Here is a 17,168-nt window from a genome sequence, read left to right on the forward strand (position 1 = left end):
AATATACTTATAACAAGCAACAATTGCAAGGATACTTTTCAAATACCTGTGGACATTACTGCATGCTTTTTGGTCTTTACAAAAGCAATCGAAAAACTTTAAAGAGTTTTACACAGAATTTTAAGATAAAAGATTTCACCTATATTGATAAGTTAATTTCAAAAATGTTTAGTCAAAATCGTAATCGAACTACCGAACTGAGCGGACGTGCTTTGTCCGAGCTCCGGGAAAACTTCACTTCGCTTATATTTTCGCTAATATAAGCGAAAAGACACTGAAATACAATTTACTAAAAGCGACAGACAAGCTTTTTTTTTTTACAACAGTTGTAATGTGCTAAACCAAAACTAGTGCATTGTTGAAAAAAAAAAATACGTACCACGCAATGAGCTCATTGAGCAACGACCAAAAGAACGAGCGTAGAAGTTCAGTGAACCAAAGAAACGGCTTCTACTCTTACTTTTCAACCCGCGATACCGAAGTGGAAAAATCGGCGCTTAAAAGCAACCCGGCTTTACTGACCGCTGAAACCCAAAGGGCACGGTCTTGCTCACCCGCTCTGCTCACTCCGACTCCCGCGTCATGGAGTTCGCAGTGTAAAACCCCCCCTCCAATATCGGAAACAAATTTCGCACCAACAACAAGCAGCGCTACAACTTCTGCAACAACAGCGAAAACCCCTGAAACTCAAAGTGCCACGACGTCAACGACTACAGCGAGTACAAAAACAACAACCTCGGAAAGTGCCAAAGCGGCAACGGCCACACAGACTGGAATGGATCGCTACATCCAAATTAAGCGCAAGCTTAGCCCGCAAAATAATCCGGCAGGCAACAAAACAAAAATTAACCGTGTCCTGAATAACGATAATGAACCAGACAGATCCACTACTAACAGATTTGCCCTACTGGCGGAGGCTGAGGAAAACCAACCAGCCCAAGACACCGCAAAAAAACCCAAGCCCCCTCCAATCTATATTAGGGAAAAAAGCTCGAGTGCCCTGGTCAACGAAATTGCGTCGTTGATCGGGAACGGTGAAAACTTTCATGTTGTTCCGCTTATGAAACAAAGGTGCAAACCAAGACTGAAGAGCACTTCCGAATAGTGTCAAAATATCTGGACACTGTACAGAAAAACTATTACACGTACCAGCTGAAAAGCAGTAAGGGCCTACAAGTGGTAGTAAAGGGAATAGAACCTGATGTTACCGCCGAGGAAATAAAAACCGCCCTTAAAGAAAAGGGCTTCGCCGCCAAGAATGTTATTAACATTTGTTGTGACTGCGCCGATAGACGGGAGTCAATGATTAGCAGAAGTCTGCTATGGGGACTTTGCTGTTGCCGTTTTATAAAAACACAGGGTTGGATATGTCACTGAATTTAATTTGAATTGATTTTAGATATAACAAAATGTGTAATGTGTAATGGGTAAATGTAACAAAAAATGTGTGTTCAGTCGTAAGCTTAGAAGTCGTAAGGAAGAAACCTAGAGATGTCCCGCTTTCCAAAGGGACCGGGGTCTCGAGATCGATAGCCACCAATCAGGTATCGATTGTAGGGTTTTGGTATGCACTAACAACGTAATGAACATTACGACAACGAAAATGACCGTACATGCCGCCCCGCAATGCTGGGTCCAGCATTAAGACATCCTTCTAATGGTAACTGAAAGAAACAGGTGAAATGTTTGCTGTGGTATGGATGTGAGATCAAATGCGTGTATCACTATTGTTCAAGATTAGATTCCTCGACTTTAGCTTCCGTGTAATTCGGGATGGGTAATCTGCAGATCTTGGATACTGTTCGCTTATATGTACCCGAACCTGTATAGATTGTTGCAACTCGTACCATCCCATCGGATCCAGGGTGTAATTCTGTAACACGACCTAGTTTCCAATCGGTTGGACCTGTCCTGTCGTCCTTGATAATAACTAGGTCATTGACCTGCAGGTTTTCTTCCTCTTGTCTCCACTTAGGGCGTGCCTGAAGGTGAGACAACCAATCTGAGCTCCACCTTTTCCAGAACTGGCGTAGGATACGTTGTCCCTCCATGAACTGTGTGTTGAGCGACTTGTCCTTGTCACTGGGGGTAGGAAGCGATTGCATGGAGTCTCCGATGAGAAAATGAGCTGGAGTCAATACTTGCAGATCGTTAATATCCGCGGTTAACGGGCATAATGGCCGAGAGTTAAGACAGGCCTCTATCTGGATAAGAACGGTTGATAATTGTTCATAAGTCATTGGGTATCCTTTGAAGGAACGATGAAGATGATACTTTACGGCTTTGACGTTAGCCTCCCAAAGTCCTCCGAAGTTTGGGCTGTGTGGGGGGTTAAAGTGCCACTGAATATAGCGCTTTGTGAGTTCTGGGACGACTGTCTGGTTGATTTCCTGCCGGAACTCGTTAGACCACAACTGTAGGGATTTATCTGCTGCTATAAAATTTGTGCCGCAGTCACTGTACATGTGCCGCACAAAACCGCGGCGTCCAATGAATCGTTGGAGAGCCCAGAGAAAATGTTGTGCTGTGAGTCCTGTCACCAGCTCCAAATGGATAGCTTTACTGGCGAGGCAAATGAATACTGCAATATAGGCCTTGTATGTAGTGTGTCCTCTGAACCTCGAGGCCTTGACATCGATAGATCCTGTGTAATCCACACCTGTAGCTTCGAACGCTCTTTTCGGCGGATTAACACGATGGTATGGAAGATCACCCATTAATTGTCGAGAGGGTTTAGGGCGATGCTGAAAGCAAGCCACACACTGTCGTAGAACTCTTTTTACCGCTTGTTTGCCATTAATGATCCAAAACTGCTGATGGATGATCGCACGGGTCAGTTGCACACCCCCATGCATGGTGTTCAGATGGGCGTTTTTTATGACGAGGTCCGTAAAATGATGTGACTTCGGTAGGATGATGGGCGTGCGTTGTTGAGTGGTGAGCTGCAAAGCGTTTCGAAGTCTGCCCCGCACTCTGAGGATCCCTTGGGCATCTATGAATGGCGACAGTTGGCTAAGCTTGTTAGATTTTGAGAGCGATTTGTTTGCTCGCAACTTGGACAGTTCGTGAGAGAATGCTTCCTGTTGGACAACGCGAACCAGAGTATACATTGCCTTGGAAAACTCATTTACGCTAATTGGTCCGGAAAGCCGAGCCTCCCTTTTGCAGCGAGTATTATGGATAAAGCGATTAATGAATGCTGTGGAAAATACAAGTCGACTGTATGACGAAAATGACTCAACAAAGGAATCAGTGGATGCACAGGTGTGAGCGTGGATAACCTTTGCTGCCTGTTCCTCGCAGATTGTGCTCGGATCTGGAGAAGTAAGAGTTACCTTGGGCCAATGATCTTCGGGTTCCTGCAACCAGTCTGGGCCGCTCCACCAGAGCTTATCCTGCGCGAGCTGTAGTGGGGTTAAACCGCGCGTTGCACAATCCGCAGGGTTGTCCTGCGTAGACACATGACCCCACTGGGAAGCAGAGCTGACCTCTTGGATGCTGCCAATTCGATTGGCTACAAAAGTCTTCCACCTGCATGGATCTCTATATATCCAGTGAAGCACGATCATGGCGTTTGACCAGTAGTACACTGTGACCCGCATCTGAGGCACGTGAAGTTGCTGCTGGATCCATGTGGCGAGTTTGGTAGCTAGAACTGCTCCGGAAAGCTCCACTCGCGGTATGGTGAGAGGCTTTGTTGGTGTAACCCTAGTGCGAGCTGCGACTAAGTGTGTATGTATCATTCCAGCAGTGTCGAGTACTCGAAGGTAGGCACACGCTGCATACGCGAGAGACGACCCATCGGAGAACATGTGCAATTGAAGAGATATCACATTGCTAAAATCGCAACCGAACCAGCGTGGTATGCGAATGTGTTGAACTTCTGGAAGATGTTCGAGATATCGCTGCCAACGCGCTGCCAAAGACTCTGGTAGCATGTCGTCCCAATCGAGTGCACGGTAAGTGCCATCAGTTTGCTGCATACGGAAGCTCCATACGTCCTTGAGGAGAATTTTTGACATGACTATCAAGGGTGCTAAAAATCCTAATGGATCGAAGAGCCGCGCCACTGTTGATAAAAGAGCCCTTTTCAAAAGTGTGGGATTGATCGAGAAATGGATTTTGAATCCGTAGACGTCCGGGTTTGGCTGCCAGTACAGTCCAAGCGTTTTAATGCTGTCTTTACTGTCCATTTCGAAGATTGAGTGGTTGCAGAGGTCTAATTTGGGAATATCACTAAGCAACGCCGGGTGGTTCGCTGCCCATTTTCGAAGATGCATACCAGCCGAGCGGAGGGCTGCTATGACCTCGTTTCGCACTCGAATGGCACCGTCCGTGGTCTCATGGCCGCTTTGTACGTCATCAACATAAATCTCCCTTTTCAGTACCTTTTCTGCTAGCGGATAATTTTCTCGTTCGTCCTGAGCTATTTGGTGGATCACCCGAATCGCTGTGTATGGCGCTGATGCTGTTCCGAAGGTAACTGTGGTGAGACGGAACTCTTTTAACTTTCCGGTTTTGTCACGCCACCAAATGCGCTGGAATTGAGAGTCCTCTGGATGCATTTCGATACATCGGTACATCCTTTGGATGTCCGCCACGAAAACATAGCGATAACAACGCCAATTTAGTATCACTCCTCCCAAATCGTTCTGTAGAGCTGGGCCAGTACATAAAATGTCATTCAGTGATTTCCCGTTGGAGCTCTTACAAGAGGCGTCGTAGACTACCCTGAGTTTAGTCGTCAGGCTGTCCTCCCTCAGGACTGCATGGTGTGGAATCGTGCTGCAGAAGACGCCGAGCTTCCCATTTGTGTTGATATGAGAGTGACTGTCTTCGCTTGTAGTGACTTCTTGTATTTGCTGTAAGTCAAAATATTCCTCGATTGCTTGGAGATATTGTTGATGAAGCTTATCGCGCTGCTGCAATTTTCGCTCTAGTGTGTAGAAACGATTTAAGGCTATATGTTTTGATCGGCCTAGAACTTGTGACGGGCCGAACAAGGTTTTCAGTGGTAAGCGAACCATGTATTTCCCGTTGGGCTGTCGAACATGGCTTTGACGAAAGTGTTCTTCACACCATCGTTCCTCTGTGGTGAGTTGGCGTTCAGACGGCACGCTATCTAGTTCGAAGAACCTTTGCACCAGATGATCAAGCGTCGTGGTGTTACAACGGACAGTGATGGAGTGTGTCATGGATTTCCTCACCGGTCCAAAAACAATCCAACCAAGAAGAGTGTTTTGTGCGATTGGTTCCTCATGAGTTCCTCGTCGAATTTCTGGGAGCATCAATTGTGGAATAAGATCAACGCCCACAAGCACGTCAATACGACCGGAGCGGGCAAAATTGGGATCGGCGAGTTGCAATCCTTTAAGGTGTTGGAATGAGCGAGGGTCGACATCCGATTTTGGAAGGTGCCCTGTAAGTGTACGGAGAATAAATGCAGTGGATACAAACGATGTGAACTGGGAACCTGAAATCGAGCTTAGGACAAAATTGGTACTATGTCGACAACGATTGTGAGAGGAGTCGCCGATCCCTGTTATTTCCGCAGATATAGGGGTGCGTAAGAGACCCAGCGTCTGTACTAAGCTTTCGGTGATAAGTGTTCCTTCCGAGCCATGGTCAATCAACGCTCTGGCTAAAACAGATTGTCCCGTTTGGTCGTTGACAATTCGGATTAGGGCCGTGGCGAGAATCGTGGTGGATGGATTTTGATAGGTGGCAACTGCGCTGAGGAGTTGCGTCTCGTTCGAAGCAGTTAAGCCGGGGGCTAGGCTGTGCTGTTGAGACAAAACAGATGAGCGGGATGCTACGCTCTGTTGGGTGCCCTGCGCGCTATGGACACCGTTCGTTGGCTGTCGCGATAGGGCAGAGTTGGTAGGCTGGGTTGCTACGTTCGGAAAATGCAGTAGCGTATGGTGGCGTTGGCCGCACTGTAAGCAATTGCGAGTGCTGCTGCAGTGACTTAGAGCGTGGCCTGTGCTGAGACAGTTGAGGCATGCTTTTATGCGATCGACGATCGTCTTACGAGCAAAGCAATCCTTCGCGAGAAAACTGGGGCATCTCCGGAGAACATGGTTTCTTTGGCAGAGAGTGCACTGGGGTGCTCCCATTTCCGTAGTCACATGAAAACTGTGGCGGTTAGTGGAATTGAAGTTGGATCGGTTAGGCGCACGTGGATGGGAAGATTGTCCTGGTGCTGAACGAGTTCCAAGTGGTTGGTTTCGATTTTCGATTAGGTCGATGCTAACTAAGCGCTCCAGCAGGAAAGTCTCCAACATCGAAAAGGTTGGAATCTCGGTGGAGCTCCCCAATGAGTGCTCCCACGCTTGCGTAGTGCTGCTTGGTAGTTTGGTTAACAGATGATGCACTAGCCAGTGATCGCAGGAATCAATGTTTATTTTTAAACGTCGAAGATCACTAATGCAAACATTAGCCAGGGTTAGCACGCGCCTGATACCTTCTGAAGCTTCCTTGGGAACCGACGCAAGCCCATACAGTGCTGCCATGGTGTGCATAAAGTGGAGACGTGGATTGTTGTAGCGCTTGACGAGGAGATCCCAGGCTACCGTATACCCAGAATCCGTTAATGCCATGTGACTGACATCCTGGTCCCGTCCTTCGGGCAAGGCCTGCTTGAGAAAGTGAAACTTCTGAATGTTAGAGAGAGTGTTGTTGTCATGGATGAGTTGTAGGAAACCATCGTAAAACGAGGGCCAATCCGTAAAGCTTCCCGAAAAGCGTGGAACTAGAAGCTTCGGAAGTGGAATGTTGGATGATAAAATTGGAGTGACGGACTCGATTGGTGGGGAACCTTGGGCTATCACTGAGAACTTGTTGTCGTATTCTTCCGAGATGTTGCAGAAGATGTGCTGGTGCTCTTCAACAAACCGCTCGTATAGGTTGTCTGAGAAGTATACATGTTGACTGGGACACAGCTGATCGACCAATTGTTGGTGATTCGCATCAAACAGGGTGGATAAATCCTTTAACGTGCTAAGTCGCTGAAGAAAATAATGTTTGGATTTTCGGGATTGGCTATCCTTCTTGAAGTTACGCTCGAGTTGCGTCAACCTGTTCCATAAATCCTTCTGTCTCGCGTGCAAACCAGCAAACTGGTCGGATGGGGAAGGATTGGCTTGTGTGCCTGTCTTTTCATCGTCGATACCCATAGTTTTATTGAACTTACAACAGCACGCTTGAAATCACAGCCCTCACATACAAACACTCACCGGCTTCCAGTCAGTCTGTGTAGCAGTTTCCAGTTTCAATTCGTCGTTCCTTTGGTCCGTTATTCGTCTCGCAGCAATCTCTCCTTCCTTTGTCCGTTATTCGTCTCGCAGCGTGGTTTCACGTGGCATAGGTTAATAGCCGTTTGTTTCAGATTAATTTGAGCCCAATTGTTAGTTCCAAATCAATTCAAATTCCATTCATTGGCACATTTAACAACAGGTTCCCCTCATGGGCCACCAAAAATGTTGTGACTGCGCCGATAGACGGGAGTCAATGATTAGCAGAAGTCTGCTATGGGGACTTTGCTGTTGCCGTTTTATAAAAACACAGGGTTGGATATGTCACTGAATTTAATTTGAATTGATTTTAGATATAACAAAATGTGTAATGTGTAATGGGTAAATGTAACAAAAAATGTGTGTTCAGTCGTAAGCTTAGAAGTCGTAAGAAAGAAACCTAGAGATGTCCCGCTTTCCAAAGGGACCGGGTTCTCGAGATCGATAGCCACCAATCAGGTATCGATTGTAGGGTTGTGGTATGCACTAACAACGTAATGAACATTACGACAACGAAAATGACCGTACAACATTCTAAATAAAGATAGAAAGCCACAACCCCTCTTCAAGGTCGAGCTCGAGCCTGAAAGCAGGTCGCTGAAGAAGAACGAAGTCCACCCAATCTACAACCTGCAATATCTTTTGCATCGGAAAATCACTGTTGAAGAGCCACATAAACGTAACGGTCCAGTGCAATGCACTAATTGTCAAGAGTATGGACACACAAGGTCTTACTGCACACTTCGGGCTGTCTGTGTAGTCTGCGGGGACGCCCACAAGTCCGCTTGCTGCACTACAAACAAGGACAGTACCGTGAAGAAATGTGGAAACTGCGGAGGCAGCCATACGGCAAACTATAGAGGATGTATTGTGTATAAGGAGTTAAAGAGTCGCATGCGTCAAGCGACCGCAACGCGCAACCAAAATCCACAGAATGCGTACGTTTCGTCAAAAACCACGCCAGACGTCTTCTTCGCCAAAGCTGCGAGATCCTCATTCGGTCCACTAAACACCACCAACGGCTTCTCCTATGCCGATGCTCTACGATCTGGAAGGGAAATTCCAATTCAGCCTAACTCTCAAAGCGCTCAACAGGCCCCAGAACAGCCACACAGCAAAACGGAAACTATGATGCTTACCCTCCAACAAAGTATGATGGAGCTTATGTCATTCATGAAAACGACCATGCAAACGCTTGTTCAAAACCAGAACATGGTGATACAGCTGCTCGTAGCACAACAGTCCAAATAATCTATGCAGGCGCTACGAATATCAATGTGGAACGCCAATGGTGTCTCACGGCATAAACTAGAATTGTCACAATTCTTGACCGAAAACCATATTGACGTTATGCTACTGGTGGAAACGCATCTTACAAGCAAATACAACTTTCATATAAGAGGCTACACAATCTACCGCACAGATCATCCAGATGGGAAAGCCCACGGCGGAACTGGAGTTCTAATCAGAGAACGAATTAAACACCATTTTCACAAAAGGTTTGCAACAAACTTCTTGCAGGCCACATCGATACAAATTCAGTCAAGCAACGGAATCCTTTCAATTGCTGCCGTTTACTGCCCTCCTCGCTTCTCAATCTCGGAAGGACAATTTATGGACTTCTACAATTCACTTGGGGATCGATTTATAGCCGCAGGAGACTACAACGCCAAACATACGCACTGGGGATCACGTCTAGTGACTCCCAAAGGAAGACAATTGTACAATGCAATTATAAATGTGAAAAATAAACTGGACTACGTTTCCCCTGGAAGTCCCACATACTGGCCAACAGACTCACGAAAGCTCCCAGACCTTATTGATTTTGCAGTGACAAAAAACATACCTCGCAATCTAATAAGTGCCAAAGCAGTCTCGGACTTATCATCAGACCACTCGCCTGTGCTTCTAACGCTTCTTCAAAGCCCAGAAATAACCGAACACCCCTTCAGTCTGACGACGACAAAAACAAACTGGCTAAAATACAAAAAGTACGTGAGTGCCCACATAGAACTCGCCCCGGATTTTAACATGGAATCGGACATCGACTACACTACGAGCGCCCTGGAAGAAGTACTCGTTGCGGCAGCTAAAATCTCTACTCCTCATAGGAAAGAAGTAGACAGAAACAAACACTTCAAATCTAATCAGCAAATCGAACAGCTCGTGCGAGAAAAGAGGCGCACGCGTCGTGATTGGCAAAACAGCAGATCACCAGCTTCAAAACAACGCCTTAAGCAAGCAACCCGATCACTCGACCAGGCTCTTCACCAACAGGAAGAAAATGCACAGCTGAGGTACATCCAGAATCTCTCGCCAACAAGCACAAAGTACCCCCTGTGGAGGGCCCACCCAAATCTTAGTGCCCCAATTGAAACGACCACCCCGATAAGAAACTCTTCGGGATGCTGGGCTCGCAGCAACGAAGACCGAGCTGACACATTCGCCACACATCTCCAAAGTGTCTTCCAGCCAAACCCAGCCTCAAATTCATTCCTCCTGCCAGTAATTCAGCCAGAGTCCTCCCCTCAGCCAGCCGCACCTCCATTCCGGCCGAACGAAATCGAAAAAGTCATAAGAGGGCTAAAACCAAAAAAGGCTCCCGGTGGTGACCTATTGACCCCAAAGATGCTGATCGAACTTCCAAAATGCGCTATAGAGGTCGTCTGCAAACTATTTAATGGAATCATTAATCTTGGCTATTTCCCAAAAAAGTGGAAGAAATCCATTATTATAATGATACCGAAGCCTGGAAAAGACCACACAATTCCGTCATCATACAGACCAATAAGCCTTCTATCTTGTTTGTCTAAACTGTTTGAAAAATGCTTGTTAACTCGCATAATACCACATCTGGAAGCTTGCAATATCATCCCGGCACACCAATTTGGCTTTCGAAGAAACCATGGAACCATCGAACAAGTGAACAGATTAACATCCGAAATACGCTCAGCCTTCGAACAACGAGAATACTGCAGCGCTATTTTCCTCGACGTATCTCAAGCTTTCGACCGAGTTTGGCTCATCGGACTCATGCACAAAATTAAAACGTATTTGCCAACATACACCCACAAGCTACTGGAATCATACCTCTTCAATAGGGTATTCTCAGTGAGATGCAACCCAGCTACTTCGGGCGACTACACCATCGAAGCTGGAGTTCCACAGGGAAGCGCACTCGGGCCGTGTCTATATGTTTTGTATACTGCGGATATTCCTACGAGCGCACAACTAACAACGTCAACGTTCGCCGATGATACCGCTATTCTTAGTCGCTCCAGATGCCCAACGCAGGCAACAACCCAACTGGCTAATCATCTCACAATAGTGGAAAGGTGGCTGTCCGACTGGCGCATTAAAATAAACGAACAAAAGTGTAAACATATAACGTTTACTCTTAATAGACAAACATGCCCTCCGCTTTTACTAAACGGTATGCAGATCCCTCAAGCTAACGACGTAACGTACCTTGGCGTTCACCTTGATAGACGACTTACCTGGCGTAAGCACATCGAATGCAAAAAGATGCATTTAAAACTGAAAGCCAGCAGCCTCCACTGGATCATAAACTCACGATCGCCACTGTGCCTGGACTACAAGTTACTACTGTACAATTCAGTCCTAAAGCCAATCTAGACGTATGGCTCCCAGCTGTGGGGGAACGCGAGCAGCAGCAACATAGACATCATACAGCGCGCACAATCAAAAATCCTGAGAACTATCACAGGGGCACCTTGGTATGTTCGCAACGAAAACATCCACCGGGATCTGGGCATCCTCGCGAAATACGAAATCCAGAAGCAAAAAGAGTCATACAAAGAAAAACTGTCTTTGCACCCAAATTTTCTCGCTCGGGGATTGACTCGGGTTTCTAGCGTATCCCGCCTTAGACGCAACGACCTCCCAACCCAGCAATCGATTTTTAGGGCCGTCTAACTCCGTATCAGTCAATATGACTGTTAGTTAAGTTAAAAATATAAGATTTGATACACCTCTTGTTAGTCTCGCAAAGAGAAGATTCAAGAAATAAAAGCAACGTTAAAAAAAAAAAAAAAAAAAAAATTTACATTATTTGTGGGAAGAGTTTGTTTTAAACTTGGTATAATAATTGCATTTAGCACAAATTCTTTTGAATATTTACTATTTTTCTTGAATGTCAATTTTAGTTTGTGATTTGAAAAACAGGAACCATTTGGTGATACTCCACTTATTTGTGTGGGAGATTTTATTTTCGGCAATTTTAATTTTTGAGCTGCCTTTTTAGAAATTAAAGTACTTTGTGACCCATTGTCAATCAAAGCTCTGAATTTTTTAAATTCACCATCTTGACCTTTTATTTGAACATAAGCGGTGGCCAACAACACTTGTTCAGAGGTCACGCATGTATTCACTATTGCCTTATTTACGTGGATCATGCTATGGTGATTATTTTGACAATACGAGCACACTAGCTCGCTTGTACATTTGATGTTTGAACTGTGCTTTAAACATAGGTGGCACCAGTTCCATTTTTTAACAACGTCCCTTCTGGCCTGTGAACTTAATGCTTTAAATTTGTAGCAATGAACAAATTGATGCCCGGGCATTTGGCACATCGGGCATGTTTGGTCACTTGTGTTAATGTTTTTTATTATTTTCTTTGTTGGGACCTCATTTCGTTGGTCTAAAAACTCTGTGACATCCTTTAAATTTTGAATCTCACTTGATTTTTTAACTTGGCCCTCATACTGTTGTAGAGCCTCAATATTTAATTTTTTTTAAATAATATGCGTAAAAATGCAATCTGATTCTTCTGTCAGATTTGCTTTTAGGCGCATCATATAAATTGATTCATTGATTGAATCAATTGTATTTTTAAGGTGCCTATATGAGTCAAAATTTATTTTTGGAAGCTCAATGAGGCGATTAAGCTGATCTGAGAATATTTTCCTATTATTCTCATATCGCTTGATGAGTAATTCCCAGGCAGCATCGTAATTATTGTGTGAGCCAAGCAATAAATGGGAAACCACATTTCGTGCTTCCCCTTTTAGAGCACTTTTAAGGTAGCTTAGCTTCAAGAATGGACTTAAATCCGTTCTTGAATGAACCAGCTCCTTAAATAACTCATAAAAATGGTCCCAATCTTTGGAATTTCCAGAGAAATTGGGGACCTCAATTTTTGGTAGGCTAGGTAGTTCGTCCATTCTAGGGCTACCACTTTCTACTTTATTAATAGTTTTCTCTTGGATTTTATTATCCATTAGCTCGATGTGTATTTCAACATCATCTTTGAACTCTATAATTTTGCTCATATATTTATTATTGAGCCCTTCTATTTTTATTAAATCGGACACTGTATCTATTTTGTTTATCAACATTATTAATTTTTAATTTTTATATTAATTTTTTAATCCTTATTGGAAAGGTTTCATTTTTCCTTTCCTGAATTTCTATGTAAGTTTTCTCGAGGTAATCCTCGAGGTTCTTTATTGCCCCCTAAAGCCTCAAAAAAAGCTCATCCTGGCCGATATATTTTTTAATTTTTTCCTTTGCTAACTTAAATTTTGATAGCATGCTATCGTAATGATTTGCTTTAAAATAGTCATGATCTACTGGACCTAGTTTAATCAAATAATTATGGTTCGTAATGGCTTTTTGCTCCAATTTTTTTAATATTTCGCTGTCCTCTTCTAAATAAGAATTTTTTGCGAGAAGCGCATCTATTTGCCGGGTGAGGAGCACCTGGTCTTCAATAATGGGGATTTAATCCTTAGTCGACATTATATATGTTTTTACAAAAATTAAAATTATAAACAAAATTATAAGTATATTATTGAGGGCAAACATGAAAATCTTTTTAGAAAAATCTAAGTTTTTCAAACCGTTTTCTAGGATACATTGTATCCTATAACGATATCAAGACAGACCCAGAGAAAATTAAAACCATTAGTAAATATCCGCTTCCAGAAAATATTCGGGAACTAAGAAGTTTCCTAGGTTTTACGGGCTATTTTAGAAAATTCGTTTCAAACTACGCCTACATAGCCAAACCTCTAACAAAATATCTTGGAGGTCATAATGGAAAAATCTCAAAAAGAATGTCAACAAAAATGTTTATTCAGCTGTATGAACCAGCAATTAAAGCTTTTAACGAGCTGAAAGAAAATCTCATTGCTCAAGTAGAACTAGTTCAACCGGACTATAATAAAAAATTTACCTTGGCCACCGACGCTTCAGACGTCGCAATTGGTGCAGTCTTATCTCAAGAAGGAAAACCAATTACTTTTATTTCAAAAACCTTGTCTAAAACAGAACAAGCTTATGCTACTAATAAAAAGGAACTTTTAGGGATAGTATGGGCTCTTAAAAATCTAAGAAATTACTTACACGGAGTTATTGGAATTGAAATTGAAACCGACCATCAATCTTTATCTTACACAATTTCGGATAAAAATCCCAATGTAGATATGAAAGGATGGTATTCTTTCATAGAACGTTTTACACAGAAAATAACATATAAGCCCGGTACAACAAATGTAGTTACAGACGCATTATCTCGAATTCAGATAAATAATATTACTAACAGCGACATAGAACAAACAGACCAGTCAGACTCAGATCAGAACACACAGCATTCAGCTGAAAGTAGTTTTGAAAATGTAATACAAGAGACCCGTAAACCGTTAAATCAATTTAAACAAAAACTGTTATTAACAACGGGGAGGTATACAATACATGAGTCACTGAAAATCTTTGACAGGACACGACATTTAATTGAATATGACACACCAGAAAATTTAATAACTATATTAAAAGAGTATCTTCCACCTAACATTACGGTAGGAATTCATTGTACTTCAGAGGACTTATTTCAAGTTCAATTACCTTTAAAAAATAATTTCACAAACACATTCCTTTTTACAAGAATCTTTCTACAAGACGTGGAAAACGAGGAAGATAAAGCTATAATAATAGAAGAAACACACAATAATTAAAAGAATATATAAATAAAATTTAAAAAAAATTCCAATTGGGGTAATATCAATTCCAAGTAAAGAAGGAGAAAATTTACACATTGACATATATTACGCGCAAGGTCTTACTTTCATAACTTGTATTGACGCTTACTCAAAATTTCTAGTAGTAAAAGAAATCCAAAATAAATTTAATATCGAAAATAAGGTAATGGAACTTTTTCAACATTTTCCACAAGCCAAAGTAATAATGACCGATAATGAACCGAGCTTTACCTCGGCCCAATTTAAATCTTTCGCACAAAGGTGCAATTTAACTTTACATTACGCAGACCCGAGGCACAGCACGTCAAACGGACAAGTTGAAAGGGCACATTCTACATTAACAGAATTAGCTCGATGCGTTAAAGAAGAACTTAATTTAACTGACTTTTCCGAAATAGTAATAACAGCCGCTCAAGAATATAATCAGAGCATTCATTCTACAACGAACCAAAAACCTTTTGACGTACTATATAATAAAATAGAGCACGATAACATTCCTCAACTTTTGAAAAATACTCAAGAGAAAATGTTGGAAACACATAATGAAAACAGAAAAGAAAAAGAATATCATGTAGGACAGGTAGTCTATGAAAAGAAACACGGGGAAAGAAATAAACTTAAAACCAGATATAAAAAACAAATAGTTAAGGAAAATTTACCCAACAAAATAATAATCAACAATAGAAATAGAATTATTCACAAAGATAATATAAAATTCTAAGTATTTATATATTATCCTTTTTTTCTTTCCTTTCCCAGAAAATGTTTTATCAGGTGCTCATACTACACCTTATTTTATTAACAAAATCAGAAATAATTGACTATACAAGTCACGAATATCTTCTATTTAAGGACAATAAAGACGTATTGACGTACGATTCATACGCAGATTTATTCCACGTAACTAACTTAAGCTTTTATAAAGAAATAATAAATTTGGAATCAGATAATATTAAAAGGGATACTAATAAAAGGTCACAATGGGAAATTAAATATGACATAAAAGTAATAGAACTAATTTTATCACAATTAATATCAACTAGATCAAAAAGAGGGATAAATGAGTTAGGCACCGTGTGGAAATGGAACTGGAACTCCGGACCATGATGATTTTATTACAGTTCAGAATAAAATTAATGAATTAATTGAAAACAACAATAAGCAGTCTATTATCAATTCCCGATTATTCAAAGAAATATAATCTCATTCCGATGGTTTTAAAAAAGTATTTATTGATCAAGATCTACCACTTCGAAAACATCGCTTGCGATTATTAACATTTGATCTGCAAAATTTAATTGACACAATCACTCTAGCAAAAATAGACGTTTTTAATACCAAAATTTTAAACAATGAAGACATCTTGGAAATATTAAAACATAAACAAAAACCAGTAATTATAGCTGATTTAATGGACATATCTTCTTTTAAAATCGCATTGCATAAAGAACTTTTAATAATTTTTATAAAATACCCATTAATAAAAAACAGATGTGAAATATATCACGCTAAAGCAATTTCCCAAATCGATGGAAAACTAGTGTTAAGAGGAGCCCCAAATAAGAAGGTCGTACTCCAATGAGTTCCGTTTGAAAACTGATTTTATTCTGTACAATTCTCTTATAAGTAAGATACATGAAAATCTTAAATCTATTTAAAACTACTTATCAACGCACTGCACGTTGACATGCTATGCGACCCTTTCTCAAGTGCGATAAGCGGATGCGCTTATGTTTGTGTTTTTTATGATGCTTATGTTTGTGTTATTTATGTTAGGCTGCAGGGGATCGTTTTTAGACCATGCTGTTTGTCTCTTATTTCATGGGTCCGATCCCTTGAAACTCTAACTTAAGAATTTGTACATATATAAAATAGTGTTCAATGCTTGAACATTCTAGAAAGGGCCACAAAAAAAGTGTGTGTTGTTTTTGATTAACATTCTATTTATGTATATGTGTATTTTTGTTTTCACATTTATAAATTTTATTTCCTCGGTGTGAGAAAATTATTATAATTGTTCGATAATAAAATGTAGTGTACTGTATATTTATTTTATTTTGAATTGCAATTTTCAAAAAATTTTAAAATTGTTTATGTTTTAATTTCATGTTCAACCTAATGCTTGAACATCCTGCGAAGGGCCACAAAAGTGCGTTTGTTATATTTTAGTGTGTATTCAAAATGTAATTTGAAATATTAATATTTTCTTCGATTTGAGTGGACTGTAATTTTTATATTCATTTTAATTTTTTTAATCACCTTCTACAAAACGATACAGAAATTAGGTTCTTGTTTTTTACTATTATTTCTTATTTTTTCTTCTTCTTTTTCTTTTATATTCTTTTTTTAATATTTGGCATTGGGGATGGTAATGCTATATTCAACAATTGTCTTTTTGACTTTAGTTTTCTTAAATAGGATATTATCAATACAGTAATGATTATTATTACAAAAATAAGGAGCTATGACCTGACAAATGATGAAAATCGACCTTTTTTTTTAATTCAAAATTCTATGCTTTTATATCTTCTGTTTGTTTGGCTAGGTGAGCTATTTTCAAAAGGTTTTAGAGGACTTCAAGCTAATTTTAGAATTTTCCCTTTCAAATTGATTTTTCTATTTCGGTTTGGTTTGATTTTTATCTATTTCATGTTGGCTATTTTTCTTTTTGTTTCTACTATTGAAAATAGATAATTTTTTATCTAACTCCTTCATACATGAATTAGGTAAATTGTTTAACCATTTGATATTACGGAATTGAAATTTTTTACTATTATTTTTGTCCCTTTCTTCCTGAAATATTTTATGTTTCCCCAAAGGACACCACGATAAATTACAGATTTTGTATTTTGGTCGGACAACTTCAAATTCTTTT

The 17,168-nt window shown here is 41.0% G+C and overlaps 1 protein-coding gene across 1 annotated transcript; it reads right to left on the reverse strand.

Annotated features, from left to right (window-relative positions):
* Nucleotides 1-1,463: 1,463 nt before the first annotated feature.
* LOC122321375 (uncharacterized) lies at nucleotides 1,464-7,175 on the reverse strand. The gene is made up of 3 exons (XM_043211218.2): nucleotides 2,280-7,175; nucleotides 1,848-2,204; nucleotides 1,464-1,571 (listed from the first exon to the last, which is right to left on the reverse strand). The coding sequence occupies exons 1-3, from the start codon at nucleotides 7,173-7,175 to the stop codon at nucleotides 1,464-1,466; spliced, it is 5,361 nt and encodes a 1,786-aa protein (XP_043067153.2).
* Nucleotides 7,176-17,168: the final 9,993 nt, after the last annotated feature.

Source organism: Drosophila bipectinata, chromosome XR, assembly GCF_030179905.1.
Source record: "Drosophila bipectinata strain 14024-0381.07 chromosome XR, DbipHiC1v2, whole genome shotgun sequence".
Taxonomy (NCBI): Eukaryota; Metazoa; Arthropoda; class Insecta; order Diptera; family Drosophilidae; genus Drosophila; species Drosophila bipectinata.